The sequence below is a fragment of the Lepidothrix coronata genome, unplaced genomic scaffold (genome assembly GCF_001604755.1).
Source record: "Lepidothrix coronata isolate B3197 unplaced genomic scaffold, Lepidothrix_coronata-1.0 Scaffold118, whole genome shotgun sequence".
In the NCBI taxonomy this organism is placed as follows: Eukaryota; Metazoa; Chordata; class Aves; order Passeriformes; family Pipridae; genus Lepidothrix; species Lepidothrix coronata.
In genome coordinates this window covers 2,406,766-2,422,837 of record NW_016690298.1, presented here as the reverse complement: position 1 = coordinate 2,422,837, position 16,072 = coordinate 2,406,766, and the positions used below count along the sequence as shown (strand labels likewise).

At 44.0% G+C, this 16,072-nt stretch overlaps 1 protein-coding gene across 14 annotated transcripts in view; it reads right to left on the bottom strand.

The window, feature by feature from the left end:
• The window catches only part of BIN1 (bridging integrator 1), a 94,462-nt gene that overhangs the window by 12,756 nt on the left and 65,634 nt on the right, over positions 1 to 16,072 (bottom strand). For 10 of the 14 annotated variants that reach the window (XM_017825354.1, XM_017825355.1, XM_017825356.1 and 7 more), the window contains 4 exons: positions 11,999 to 12,149; positions 7,815 to 7,943; positions 4,852 to 4,959; positions 2,818 to 2,841 (listed from right to left, as the gene is read on the bottom strand). In XM_017825354.1, coding sequence (XP_017680843.1) covers positions 2,818 to 2,841; positions 4,852 to 4,959; positions 7,815 to 7,943; positions 11,999 to 12,149 — 412 coding nt within the window. The remainder of the gene's footprint in view (positions 1 to 2,817; positions 2,842 to 4,851; positions 4,960 to 7,814; positions 7,944 to 11,998; positions 12,150 to 16,072) is intronic. The other 4 variants (XM_017825366.1, XM_017825363.1, XM_017825364.1 and 1 more) reach the window with 1 other exon arrangement.

Genomic DNA, 16,072 nt, shown 5'->3' with positions numbered 1-16,072 from the left:
AAAGGCTTCTCCTGTGTAATTGGATTCACTCCCAGGTTGCTTTTTATTTGGATTCAGTGAAACTGGAATTGGGACTGATGCCAGGCCAACTCTATCTGGCCAAGCATGTTTTTTATGTGGACAAGTGAAAAGGAGCTCAGTATGAGGGTGTTTTCTTAAAAGCAGCTAATTTGCAAAAACAGTATTTAATAATCAGAGAAACTGAACCTAAATTAATCCCCTGCATTTCAACATGTCAGCTACTAATTTTTCTATTTTATATACCTGTGGGGCATCCCAAGGCCTATAAAGGCATTTACAGTTGTGGAAAGATACCATAGGGAGAAGAAGAATTGCTCACTGCTGTTACCAGGTTTGAAAGCTTGGCTTATTCCAACAGCAGCATCATACACACCAAATGCAAGTTTTCCAGTCTGCAGAACTAAGGAAGCTCTGCTGCATTCACATTTCTATACAGTTGTTAACCTCTTGGTCTATGGGACTACATAACCATACAACAAGTCTCTCATTAGCAAATTTGCAGATGACACTAAGCTGGGGGGGGGGGGAGTGTCGATCAGCTGGAAGGCAGGAGGGCTCTGCAGAGGGACCTGGACACGATGGACAGTTGGGCTGATTCCAACGGGATGAGGTTCAACAAGGCCAAGTGCCGGGTCCTGCACTTTGGCCACAACAACCCCATGCAGTGCTACAGACTGGGGACAGAGTGGCTGCAGAGAAGCCAGACAGAGAGGGACCTGGGAGTTTGGATTGACAGGAAGCTGAACATGAGCCAGCAGTGTGCCCAGGTGGCCAAGAAGGCCGATGGTATCCGGGCCTGGATCAGGAACAGTGTGGCCAACAGGTCCAGGGAAGTGATTCTTCCCCTGGACTCAGCACTGGTGAGGCCACACCTGGAGTGCTGTGTCCAGTTCTGGGCCCCTCAGTTCAGGAAGGATTTTGAGGTGCTGGAGCAGGTCCAGAGGAGAGCAACGAGGCTGGTGAAGGGACTCGAGCACAAGTGCTATGAGGAGAGGCTGAGGGAGCTGGGGTTGTTCAGCCTGGAGAAGAGGAGGCTCAGGGGAGACCTCATCACTCTCTACAACTCCCTGAAAGGAGGTTGTAGCCATGTGGATGATGGTCTCTTCTCCCAGGCAGCTATCAGTAAGACAGGAGGCATGGTCTTAAGCTCTGCCAGGGGAGGTTTAGGTTGGATATTAGGAAGAAATTCTTTACAGAGAGGGTAATCAGGCATTGGAATGGGCTGCCCAGGGAAGTGATGGACTCTTCATCCCTGAAAGTTTTTAAGATGAGACTGGATGTGGCACTTAGTGCCATGGTCTAGTAACCATGGTGGTAGTGGATCAAGGGTTGGACTTGATGATCTCTGAGGTCCCTTCCAACCAAGCTCATTCTATGATTCTATGATTCATCAACAGCAAAAACAGTTCAGAAAGCTTGAAGAGGAGGATTCCCCAGCTATAGCGAGCTCTGCTTTTTGACCGTGTATGGTATGCCAAGGTGAGAACTGGTATGGTGAGAACATCTTGACTAGTAGCATTCCCTGGTTGAGAAAACTGTCCTTTGGGTGAAATCAGTTTCCAGGAAGGGAGTAATGGCCCAAAACACTTTTTACACCCAAGACTGTATGTACAGCTCAATCAGAAACAGTCATACCTCACCCCTGCCCATCCACTTCAAAGGAATAAGATTTTTCCTTGCTAAACCAGCCTTTCCTCTTTTACAAAGACAGACTGACAATGCACATACAGGAGAATGACAGGTGTTAAACACTGATGGCTGATAAAACACACAAGGGAAACCTCTTCTTCAACATCACCCAAGCTCATGTGAAGGAGAGCACCAGCTACAGGGAGTCCTTAGGCCAGGTTCTCAGCCACGGCTAAGTCATGTCCTCCCAAGTACTCACTCTAGGTGATCTGGCCCTGGGGAACGGAAGGGTTAGTAGGACTCAATTCCCCAGCATAAGCCAAGGCTGTGAGCTCACACACTGGATACAGCCAGCTCAAGCAGCAGGCTTGAGTGCCCAGATCAAGTGTTTTCTGTCCACACTGCTGGCTGTTGGTCCAGAGGGACTAAAAAGTAGTTATGCTTGAAATATCTCACAAAGCGCTAATGTGCAGCAACCTGAGACCTTCCCAGACCAGATGGATACAGAGGGCATAAATGAGGGTCTGGTTTTGGTTCAGATGCAGAGCATGTATAGGGTCTCCCTTGTCAGTAAGCCTCAAATTGAGGTTGAGGCAGACACCAGGTGAGTCTTGGGCCTGCACCTAACTTTCAGTGTAGACACAGGGGGAGCTAATTCACATCAGCTTTTCTGACAATGACGGTCGATGAACAGGAAACACCACAGATAATTCCAGATGTGTACATACCCAGTGGTACAGGCAGTAATGATGAAGGGCAGCTGAGATATTTATGCATTGCACACAAGACCAACAGGATGTACAGAATTTAGGAAATACTGCGTTGTAGAGAGTGAGCATGATGCTGCAGTGGTGTTAAGTATGAGGTGAAAGTCACAGCATTATGCCAAGAGAAAGATGAGTCAGTTAGCAAGAAAAAGGATGGGTTTGTGCACGGGTAGAGTCGTAAGTTTTAGAGTGCCAGACTTGACTTTCAAACATGTCCCATGGTTGCCCCTGGGGCTTCACAGATGGCGCATAAGTGCATTCAGCAGCACATATAGCAACTTTGATTCGGGGTGTGCAGAAAGGAAGAGTGGTGAGGGAAAGGAGACAGGTGTGCAAACAGAGATGGCATTAGCATGTGAACAGTACATGATGAGAGATGAAAGCCATATGAATTTCTTACCTCCCATAAATCCCAAGGTAAAGACTAAGCATGTCAAAGAGCAACAAAAATAAAACATGTTTATACATGATTATTTCAGTGAGTACAAACATTACAGACGCTGATCAGACTGAAGCAGACATACACATTCAACAGCACTTATCTCTGCATGTTTTGAAATATTTGTTACTACTTGAATTTATACACCCCTCCCCACTGCATATTCAAATCTAAGCACCAAGGCACTTGAGTAAGGGTTTTTTCTACCTCTGGTATGAAGGGAGACAGTCAAGCCACATTCAGTTATCAGTGGCAGACCACATAGTCAGAAAAAAAAACAACCAAATAAACAAAAAAACCCAAACCAAACTCATGAGTTTGTGGTCCATTAGGGTTAAATGTTTCCCCATATATCTACGCCCAACAGAGTTAGCATGATTTCAGAACAAGACATCAACTGGTGCCCCAACCCTGGCAGCTTTCAAGGTCAGGCTGGATAAGGCCTTGAGCAGGTGCAAAGTGTCAGTGTCAGGTGCAAAGTGTCTCTGCCCATGGCACATGACATTGGCACTAGATGACCTTTAAGGTCCCTTCCAATCCCTTAACATTCTATGGTGTCTTTGGATCGGTAGTGAAATATCTTAACCTCTTTGCCATACTGCTCACCCTATGGGAAATAAATCTGACTGCTTTGATAACTAGGTGGTTTTCACTCGGTTTTTTATACGTTGGTTACCATTAGAAATTATCAATTTCAGACTCTTTCTTTTACTGACTTCTGAAGCTAATAATAATTACATTAGAGCACCAAATATTCCATTGCTGAGCAGTTTTGGAAAACCAATTTAGTGTAATATTTGTTGCATGCTGAAAGGGTAACAAATAATTCCATTTTAAGTCTAATTTATACTCATATCCTATGTCAGTATAACCAATTATCTAAGCTATAACTGGTGATTCAGAAAAAAAATTCTAGTAAATAAATCTAAAAAAAAGCTTATCCTGTAAATTTATCTTGCAGCTTGTTCTGTAAAGCAAGTTCTGTAAGGCAAGTAGACACAAAATGCCCATCTGCCCACTTAAAGTTCCAAAAACGGGTAGCTTGCCATATTGGTGTATATCAGGTTATGATGATAACTGCTATCTTGCAGATACAGTATTTTAATTCAGGAGAATCAAATGCCTAATGTTTGATCTCTTTAATAAGAAAGGTCTTATTCCTACAAAAGTCTGTGCCATACAGACCTACTTGACATGAGAAATACGGTAAACATTCCAATTATGTTTATTACAAATTTTAATGGCATCCACAAAAAATAAGCAGTCCATACATATTAAATGTAAAGTCTCAGTGAGGACAACAACCAAATTCAGGATGCATTTCAAAGCCTCCAGCCATTTAGACATAAAATGAAGTGCAGTCCACCTGCCTCTGATGGTGGACAGGACCAGTTACAGATCAGACCAGAATTAGGGCTTTTTGATACCACACTGTGCAGCACTGTGGCCAAAGAGGAAGCTACTTCTTAACTAAGAACACAGGCTATGTTACACACAGAAAAAGAAGGGCTTCACATCACTTGAATATCCCATCTACAGCTTTATTCACCTTAAGTCACTGCAGATTATCAAAGTGTCTATTAAAAATCCCTTAGAGAGCAATTTATAACAGGAACACAGAACTCAGGCTGAATTCTCATCCATGGAGTTGCAGTTTAAATCCATATAGCAGAGAGAGGATGCTAAACTAAGGAGGGACATACATTAAGTTGAATGAGGTGCCAATAAGCAGATCATAAGAGCAAATCACAGGCATCCCACAAACACCTAGTGCCAGACTGTGGCCAGGCTAGTAGCCATCTGATTCTCACTGGATTTGCACATCCAGCAGAGAAGACCAAGGTGCCCACCTCTAGTGCCCAGGCCTGGGCTCCCACACATAATGCCCAGCCACCCACAGCTCGGGTCCACATTATCATTCAGGTGACTGCAAGTCACAACACACGTGGCAACAAGTCAGTTACAAAGGGAGAAGGAATGGTGATATGAACCAACCTGGGAGGCGGGTGTGGGGGTCTTCCCCACAGTGGCATCTGGTTTAATGGGATCAAAATCCAGATCCAACAGGCTGGCTCCCTCCTGGAAGGGCCCAGGGGCATCAAACTTGGCAGCAGTGAGGAAGAAAAGCAGTACGAGCATTAGACACACACGCGCGCGCACAGTACAGGGAGGGCATGTGATATCCCAGAGCTAAAGCTGCAAGCGCAGAAGACATGGTGGCAGTGCAAACACCTGATGTGACTCCTGACTGACTGCATCCTACAAACACAAGCAGGTAGCACAGGGTGCCACTGTAAACCAAATCTGAGCCTTTTCCACAAGACTCATTCATCATCTCACCTGGCCAAATGAACTGACGTGGTGTAAGCACCTAACCTGCTGTGGTCAAAAGGATCACTGCCACTGCCAAGTCAGAAAGGCTGTTCTTCTATTTATATCTAATCCTCACAGCTTATCCAACTGCCTTTGTACTGACAGACCAAAACTGACTCCCTCAAATACATACAAAAGAGTTGCCATCTATACAATCTATATCAGGAACAAAAATCCAGGGACAAAACCACTCAGACTGCTGGAAGGCAAGTCTGGGAGATCTCAGAGCTAACTACCAAAGCTCCTAATTTCCTCCTGCCTTCTGAGACAGAAACACAAAATATGGCAGCTCACTCTAGTAAGAGATTTGAATCCCTTCCAAGTTCAAAAATGCCATTTTCAATGGTTTCCATTTCTGGGCAACCCAGAAATATACACACACAAGTCTTCTGAAAAACCATAAATTTGAGAAGCTTTGCTACTCTCTACAATTTCAGCAGCATAACTCCCTTTGAGTGATTAATGTTCTACCTAAGGACAGTGATGGCACATTTGCTGATTGCCAATAATAAAACAGTCACTACAGAGGACTTGAGTCATTAGTATTCAAAACTTGACTATCACTTTCGTGTTTTAGATTTAATCTAACCACTACAAGACACTCCTTTCTACTCTGCTTCAGAGGAAGGTGCTCTCTCCAGGAAGTCAGGAAGATTTGCCCCTGTTTCCTTTGATCTCCCAGGAGACTGGCCTTACTGTTTCAGTGACCTTTTCAACAAATGTGGCAGGTTGGTCTCCACAGTTATATCATAGCCCCACAATGGAAAAACTTCTGGAAAGTAGCAAGACACACTGTTTTAGAGAAGTTCCCTGAATACTACCAGCACCACCATAATTTTCATGTCCTCTAGTTTCTCTTACTCCAATTCTCTTAGAGATGTTTCTCTCCCTTATGAATGTGTCTTTTTGGCATCCACAAGGATGAGGACAAGGAATCAAGCTCTCTCATCTCCCAGTAATAAACCCTGACCACAATGCAAAAACCAACTGGCATTCTACTATGCTCTTCCAGCACATCCAAGCTACCCATCAGAGCAGTTCCAAACCCAGTCTTTAGTTTCATTTGGTAGTGATACATCAAAGGCTGCAGTCATGGAATAGCCTTACCTGCCATTCAAGATTTAAATGCAAGGGCTAGCACCCTTTGCCTTTATCCAGATCTTCCACAAGACAGCTCATTGAAACTAAGATATCTCTCATTGGAACTAAGACATCTGACAGGAACAGCCCTGGGCAACACACTGAGTGGTAGGAGCTGTTGGGTACTTCAGTGAAGATTGTTTTGGCAATCAGAGTCCTCCCTCGGAACCACCATCTAATCGAAAGTCACAGCAAATGCCACCCTGGGTCAGAGCACTGATCAGGTGCAGAAGAGCAAGTCTGACTAAGGGGCTGGCATTCACGTGGAAATACATGATACAAACCATGGAGCAGACAGAGCTGTCCACTACAATATAGGAGAAGGAAGCACAGAAAATGATAGAGTGTTGCTCAGCTGCCTATGGTCCCTGCCTTCCAACACTGATGTCAAATCATCTTTCTACTCTGCAATGTAAAATCTGACATGGACTTCATTCCCTCCCCACTTCATCTCTGCTCCTCAGCAGATGGATGGAAGGTGGAAAACCAGAGGCAATGGAGCAACATGATGTAAAGAGAAGTTAGGGGCTGAATCACAGATGAGCACTAATAGAGACATTATTTGTGCTTTAACAAGCATTTAGGGAGAAAAAAATATACACATGTATACATATATACATAAATATATAAAGTATATGCAGGTATTTCATGATACAGCCAGAAATCTGGTCAGGCTCTTATATACATAAGGACTGCCATTTGCCTAGATCCAACACAGAACTCCCTACCTGGGCATCCTCTCTGGCAGTGATGTAAATAAAAGTGAAAATGAAGAGGAAAATATATAATTTGAAAATGTTTTTCCTTTTTCAGGGCTTCTTTTCAGGTGCCACCTGACAAGAAATACTGACAGACTGTGTAAGCAGTCCTAACTTAACAGCAGGCCCATCTAACTGCAGGCCTCTATTCTTTGCAAAGGGAACTTCACGCAATTTCTGTTGGTCTTTCCTAGGCAGGGGTGGGCTTTAAGCCACAAACCCCATGTGTAAAGGCATAGACAGCACAAAACTGCCTTCTCCCAAAACTGGTAGAGATACCTGGGTCAGCAGTTAGGGCCATACATGAGCAGAAAAAACATGCTTTATCCATACTCGGGATCAGTGAGTCTGGAGAGAGCATATCACCGGATATGAAGACAGTTGTAATCCATGTGCATTGCTGCTGAACAAATGCAGTGATTACTTTCTGGCATCTTGACCAGCTGCATTTCTCCTGTTTCTTCTATGAATGAAAGCTCTCAAAGGACAGTGTGTTACTCAAGGCTTCCTTCTAGCCACCCTCCCCTTTAAGGAAGCCTCCTATCTAACCTACTGCCTTCCAAGGTTCAATGCTGAGCTTCCTTTCCTCCTTTACCTGACCAGGTTTCATGACTTAACACCTCCAAAGAAAGGTTGAAAGGAAAAGTTCAGAGGCAGACAAAAATTAGGCAGGGCATAGCAGCTAACCTGCAAAGGGGTTGTCACACTTATCTCAGGGACAAAATTGTCATCAAACAGACTGATGATGTTCTCCTGCTTGATCTCCTTGGAGGGGGTGACTTTTGGAGGCGGAGGCACCGGAGGCCCTTTCCTCAACTGCATGCAAGTGAGCACACGGCCACAGCACAGACGGCGACACCCAAAAAAACCAAAGACAGGAACCAGGTTAGTCACAAAAACTGAAGGTGAGGGAAATCACAATCACTGGCTTAGAGCAGGGTCCAATCAACTCCATCTGAAGAGGGAGGGAGTAGGGGGTGAAGGGCTGTATTGAAACAAAACAAAATAAACAACCACACGCCTCCAGAGAAGGTTTGGCATCATTAGTTACACTTCAGCCGTGGGCAAGTTTCCCTCTGCAGAGGAGAAGCGTAACACAATTAATATGCATTGACAGGACATGCATACATAATTAAAGCATGTGCAACCTTCAAAAGAACCACTGGGAAGGGAACAGATCAATTACTGAGAACATGATCCAACAGAACAGGTCAGCACTGCCTCCCTTTTCTGTACTTACCATACCTAAGGGAATGAGAGAACAGGCTCAATTTGCCCTACTATGGGCAGGTGACCATGAGGACAGACTGATCTGCCCAGTACTGGCTCCCTGGTGCATTGGTTATCAGTGTGCTGTAAGAAAGGTCTGAAGGAGCTCTTGATGGCATCTTAGCTTTAGACAAGAACAACTCAAATTTCCAAGAAGCCACAACTGCTGTGAACCCAACTCTGCTCTCAGTTTCACCAGTGAGCATTGACACTAATGAAGTCATGTTTTCCAAATGGAGATCCCAAGGGAACGCATAAAACCATCTGACCCGGTAACTCTAATATCCAATAGCCACCATCATGCTAAAGACTCAGCCTGACACTGCATTCACAACCCTGTGGAAGCTGTGGTAGACCCTCCCTAGATCAACCCATCCACATCCTTTTCACCTTCTCCTGTGCTCAAAGCTTAATGATCATTTCTAGGTCAAATCAGACTTTGAGGAGCTTCTATTGTATTGAAATAAAGCAGCCATACAAGTTCCCAGCACCAAAGCAATGCTTAGCACTGACAATGCTTTCCATTTACAATACAGTTTTACAGCTACTTGATCTTCTCATCATACCTAGGATCCCAAGGCAGCAAGACTCAGAGACCTGACAATGTGTACCCAGTCTATCAGTGTCAAGCCCAGATCTGAAACACAGAAATCCTTAGCTCCTAGTCCTGTGTTCACATTCTTCCAACTTATAACTGAGCTCTACAAGGATTTATTTAGATTCCTAAAGATGTGCCTGGTCTTCTACAGGGTTAACCTACTTTAGAGAGAGTGAGTGTGTATGAAAACACACAATTTTCCCCTGTATAGCTAAATAGGGGAAATAATGAAAATAATGTGTTCTTTCAACTTTTCACTGTTTGCAGAAGGTGGTGTGTCCATACTCCCTGAGAACAATCCCTTCCTGAAAACCCCCTGCTTACAAGATGAGATCAGAAATTTCAAAGAAAAGCTATTCTCAGAACCTAGACACCCTCTGCAGAAATGAAAGGCTCCAATTACTAATTCTAAAGTAAAAAATATCACAACTTTTCTGCTATTTATTTCTCTAATACAGTTAGTCTCCTTCCTTCCGATACATTAGTGTTTTGGAGATGACCACTTCCACACTGTCCAGCATTACCTCCAATAGCAGCCTAAAATCACATTTCAAAGACAAGATGACTGATGTTGGGTTATACCTACAAATTAATCACTCACTAAAAACTTTGTTGTCTAGACTAAAGCAAATCCTCTAAAATTTTTCTGCTGATTTGGATCCCCCAGAGCTTTACCTGTCGAAATTCAACATAGTTGCACTGATTTCAAAAGTCTCATTACAGCATTTCGGTGGTGTAACTGAGAGCAGAAGTCTGACCTTTGAAGTTTCACGGACTCCCTGAAGTCCTGTGTCATCATCAAATCACTACACAGAGAGCTGACAGCATTCATTTCTTCCAAAAGACAGAAATAAACTGTTCTCAAGAATTAAAGGACAGTAAAAGAGGTTTGGTGTTTTTTTCTGGTATAGGGAACAGTTCAAAATTTAGACAGCATTTATTTGGTCACTCCTGTTTTGTCGTCTTTCTTTCCACAGCCTTTGCTTATGATTTGCTTTAGTATTTCAGACATGAAGAGGCCAGAGAACTGTTCTTGCTTTTTGCATTTTGGTCCATCCTCCCACAGAGGGTGAGGCCCCCCAGCCTCCCTTGGAGGACTGTTGAACAAATCACTTACCCAGAAGTCAAAAGTAATAAGACCTGTGAAGACGTCAGTATTAAAGTTGAGCAGACACTTGTGTTTCCCAGCTGGCTGGCAAGCTGACACACACTTTCTAGACTTTATCCATACAGACACTAGGCTTGGCTCTGAGTGTGAAACTCCTGCCCTTGTCTTCCCTCCCTCTGGAGCCAGCTCCATCTCTTATCAGGTAGTGTGACTATGGAGTGGAGCTCTTGCTTTTCACTGTAGTGATGCCTGGGGGGATGAATTAAATATAGACTGGGAACGAGCTGCCAGGTGGTGGCAGCATTCGCTGCAAATACCATTTCAGTCTCATCCTGAGGCCCATCCAAGGTTGCAGGGCTGCACTGGAATATTCTGCTTGCTTGGCAAGGGGTGCTTCTAGCCCCATTCCTGTGGGCAGGCAGGCAGGTAGCAAGTGAATAAGAAAGCACTTGCAGGCTGGCAAAAACAAAGGTTATCTGTGCTATTTAAAGGAAAGGGAAGAAGCCAAATTCATTAAGACAAGTCCACAGACAGGGTGAGTGAAGTCTGCTGTGAACAGCTTAATAAATCTGTACAATTTCTTGTTTAAAATTTTAGCCAAGTTCTGCAAATCTCTGGGGAAAAAAAATCAAAACCAAACCCACAACAGAAAGGCAATTGTGGATATACTATCTTCTCTCCCCCGTACACACAGTCTACTCCAAGGTCCTAGCCTTGGTCATGGTGAAGCCAATCTAGGCTTCAGAGACCCTGGAGAAGTCCTGAAAAGACACTGCCAGGCATCCACACATCTCACGGGGCTGGAAGCTTTTGCCTATGCAAAAACATCCCCTTCCTGTCCCTGCATAATCATAAAAGTCAAAAATGCAGTAGAGAGAAAAATATTCTGAGAGGCTCTCCAGAAACAGGAGACAGCCTACCCCACAGGCCTGGATTTGGAATAATGCTGCTACATATGGCAACAGCAAAGAAGCTATGGGTTGCACCCATCTCTTTTCAGAGGCAATAGGTTTTCCCATACCAGTTTGGCCAGAACCTGTCTCAGCTTTAGTTCTTCCTGGAAGACTACTCCCTAGTGTCCCACTTACTGAGATACAAAGACTGGGACCAGACATAAATTTGTTCTAGTTACTACTTTTCCCTACTAAGCTTTTCTCCCACTCAGCAACAGAGGGACAGGAAGAGGAAGTAAATGTTTTATTTTCCTTAAATCCCAAAGTCAAACATATCATATGATATGCTGAGTAGCTACATCTACTATTTTGAACATGCTGCTGGCTATCTCCTGTGTATGGAAAGACCTAACAAAGGCCATATAGAAGGCATAAGACTCCATATAATGGACAGTATTCTTCCTGGAACTCATGTAATTTCTTCATAGCATAAGAATATAACCCCTTTATTTTTAGCATATAATGTTATCTTGGTAGTAAAGTAAAACATCCAAAGTACAGATGTTCTCCTTATTAATAATAATTTTTTTTATTTTAACCTTCTTCATCTACAGAAGTTCTTGAGAAGAAATTGGACCATTGAATTCCACAGGTTAATTCAAATGTAAAGAACAAACTTCCTCGCCTAGCTACAACTCTATCCTCCCTGGATCTTCTTGGCCATCATATCAGACAGCAAAACATATTACTGGCCTTCACCCTGTAAAGCCATTCAGAGATACTCAGTTCTTCCCTATATGATACAGAGATGACCCAGAAGCAACTCGAATTCCCAGGAACTTTCTCAGGAACCAGTGAAAGAGAACAACCATCATGTCACATTCTGTGTTCTCAGTAGCAGGATGAGGTCCAAAAAAGCAACTGCTGGATGTCTTTGACTCACAGAGCTTGTGCCATCAGCGGTCATACTGTGGAGACATGGTCAATGTCATGGGGACACTACCTGAGATGGTGACTTTGGGATGCTTGCCCCAGGCGCTTCCAAAGTGGATGGTTCCAGCTCATGGTTGACAGTCTTGGTCTCAGGGCTGGTGATGGGAGATCCATCTGGTGGAGGCGAGGGGCTTTTATTTGCTTTCGCTGGGGTGCTGTCACTGAAGGAAGTGGAGAGAGAAAGGGAGAGATAGGGAGAGAGAAAGAGAGAGAAGTCTGAGCCAGGCCTAGGAGGAGTTTTGCTAACCAGACCAGACCAGTGGCCTCCATTATCTCTTTGCTTCACTGTCCAGACACATGATGAAGATATTTGAAGCCTCAACAAGCTTCTGAGAAGCATCTCTGCTGAGTCACTTGCAGTGCAACACACTGCAGCAGCATTACTTTGCAGCACTCACTTTAGCTACTCACTAAATTCCTACAGAATAGATATACTTGCCTCACACACAACAAAACTAAAAACAAAACAACCAGGCATACTGATTTTGCTAGATTCTAACCTACGTGCCTGATATTAAGTCATAGTCTTTAACACTGGGGAAGCAGATGGGGAAAGGAGTTCTTTGTTTTTTATTTAAGTTCTACAGATTAGAATTTTTCTGTGTGGTGGTCTACTGACACTTGCATGAGTTATGACTAATAGATTCATAATACCTGAATAAGGCTGTAACCATAGTAACATTTACTTCTATGTGGTACAAACTGGCTAAGCCAGAAGAGAGGCAAACTAGACAGAGGTTTCACAGATCATTCCAGACAGCAAAGAAACAGTGAGGTTCCAGCTGGTAATAGATATTTCACTATTATGAAAAGTCTCACCAGTTGGTCTTTATTCCAGGACTGTTTCTGACACACAGAGGGATTCTTCAGGGAATTAAGCTGCAAGAAGCTACACCAATGGCATTTGTTGGTTCATAGCTTGGACAGATTTGGGTAGATTTTTCAAAGGAATGACAAGAGGCACACGCCTTTCCCTAGAGAGGTGCCTTGGCTGAGTGTCAAGTCAGTGCTTTAAAGTACAGAATTATGAAAATTTGGTAAAATGTTGGTTACCAGAGAATTTCAACAGGGATGAAGGTAACAACCAAATTCTCAGGAACAGCTGAATCATCTTGGCTGAAATTCAGCTCCCACAAAATCAACTAATCAATATATCTCAAGTCATACAGAAGTACACACACTGGTGTGGGATATTTCAGCAGAAGTGGTTACAGTTTGGCAAAACTATACACAGCTGAAAACAGAATATAGAATATCACAGCATATTGCAAAAAGGCTGTGCAACCTCATCTGCAGGATATATTTGCCTTCACTTATAAAGTCATACTTCTGTGAAGTTGAAGGCCTTGGGAGAGGCTGAAAAAAATATATCCTTTCCTACAACTTGATACAATAAATCCTGGCAGAGGGCCAGAACTAGAGCAATGCAGACCAGATTCTGAAGGGACATCAAGTCATTTATTTCTTTGCTCTGTCCCAAGAGAGCCCAGAGCTTCAGACATGTGCATCCACTCACACTTGGGACACCTAAGTTATGGTGGTCACTGGCTAACATGCATGATGGCCTCATTCCTAAACATTTGTTTACAAGTGGGGGATAGCAAAAGGAAGAAGGGATAGCAAGGCATTTCAACAAACCTCCCCTTCCAAGCAAGCATCTCACCCTGGTCAGCATTCCAGCTTTCAAGCTCCCCATTCACTTCGCCCTCACCCATTCCCCCCACTTTCTCCCCATATCCACATCCCACACGCACATTTCCCCACAAAGCACTTGTTCTCAGGTCCACATGCAGGTCGGACACTTCTGATGACACTGATGCCAGCAGCACACCGACATGATGCAACAAACCCAATGACGTTCTCTGCCAGCAGCTCTCAACCAGGGGCACACATACCAAGGGAAAAAGAGGGAAATGAAAAGGAAAAAGAGAAGACGAGAGACTAAAGAACATGTACGCCAACCCTTGCAGCTCTTCAGTCTGACTGGAAATGCCTACAGTGTCCTTCCTCGAAGGTTCCCAGAAATCATTTCAATACAGTGGGTTGTGTGAGAGATTCTGCAAAATTTACAAGGTTGTGCTACAGATTCAAAATAGTACCGGCTGGAGGGTGAAGGTAAGGAAGTCCTGATCTAAATGGGAGCAACCAGGAAACAGCAGGAAATGACAGAAAACGTCCTCTGATGCTGGGGGCGGGGGGGGGGGGGGGCTCGAGGGAGAACCACGTTACCTTCCCCAGAGCTGAAAGCACTTTGGAGAAGATGGGGGACAGAGTGATCTACACCTAGACTGACAAGACTTCTCAAATGCCCAGACTACACTGGGAATACTGTGACTACTGGCTATCAGCTGGCCTACCAAGACAAGGATAAGCTTTTCCTTCTAGGGATTTAAAAAGGCCATTTCTCCCGATGAGAAAGAAGTTTAGGCTTATTTTCTAAAGGCCATGAAACAGCTTTGTAGTGTCTTATTTCTGGTGCCTGGCAATTACTTAATTTGGAGATATATTGGTAAAAGGCTCCCATGTGAGTCAGCCCTTGTAGGATGAGGGGAAGAAACTGGGCTGTGAGGGCCTCACACTAAAGACTTCATTAAGTCACTACTATTTACAGCTTGTTTGATGTGCTGGCCAATGCCCCTAGGAAAATGCCAGTGCTAATTTTGGCTGAGCCTTTTTCAGCCCCTCGAGCCGCACCTTCATTCCTGCACTTGTTGCATGAATTTAGCCAGTGCAACCAGCATCAAGAGAGACAGTCACCAGGATCCTGTCCTTCACATGTCCTCAGGGAGCACACACAGCCCATACAGTGCAAAGTCTTGTCTCCAACTAACTGCTTGCTCCAGGAAACACAGGAAAAAGCAAGAGTGTGGGTACTGTACCCACTGACCAAACACGAGTAACACAGTAAAAGCAAGCCAAAACGACAAGGTCATTGCTCTGTCTTTTTCCTTCCCATGAACAACTGGAAAGTGATGCCAAATCCAGGAATATCAGGTGAGGAAGGAAAGGGGGTGTCAACTTTCTTCTGCAAATAGAGAGCTAGGAACAGGGTCAATGCAGTTACTCCAGCTGAAAGGAAAGTAAAAATCCCCCAGCCTGTTTTAGTGCTGCTTAGCTCTCAGACCCTTCATGGGGCTGCTTCATTTGTTCTGGAAGAGCAGGGTAACATCTGCAGATGGGATTCCCATGCACTTGTAACAAGCATACATTAGAGGATGAAATCTACTTTCCAATATGGCAAAAACAGACCAGTTACCTCCTGCCAAGTTCTCAAATTAAAAAGAAAAAAAAGTTGGCATCTCAGCTAAGGCTCACACAGGGCCTTTTAGCCAAAAGTAATTCATTTTTTACCACCAAAGCATACTGAAGAATTATTAAAAAAAAAAAAAATAGAGCACCTACATACCCAAACCTGTGATGACACAAATGTACATTCTTTCTGCAGATAAAAGACTGAACAAGCCCCAGGCCCTTCTTCCCTGCACCAGGGACTGCACATTTCTCTGTGACTCCAGCAGCTGCTCTAAAAGCAGAAATCCCCAGCACAGCCCAGGTCAGGCACCTTAACTGCTGGGCCAGTTGAATTTTATCAAGGCAGAGCAGGAGGACATTGTGGCTAGAGCTCATCGAGGTGAGATTTATTAGCTCTCCTTCTGCTGTAGCATCCATCCGTTCTCAGTGACTGGAAATATTAGACTTCCTGCCTGGTACAGGTACAACACCAGTCCAACAAAGGACAGAGACAGACATCCAGAAAAGTACTCCAGTGAATCCTTATCCTCCTTTTCCTATAGTAGAAAACCTCAGAATATTAACAACACAAGACATTGCTTCACTACTTTTCGTTTGAGACCTAAGTACCAAGAATCAGCTTCCCTGTTCAATTACCATTCTCCACTCTCCAACCTCCCACTTCACAAAGGATGCATGGCAGAGACAAAGAGAAGGGCATGACTTGCCCTAGGCAGCAGGAAGCCAGAATCAGAAAAGCAAGGATACCAATCCACCAGCACTTGCTTTTATTGCTTGCAGGATACCATCTTGATAATTCCATTTTTGTTCTTCCTATAGGAGCCCCATGGAG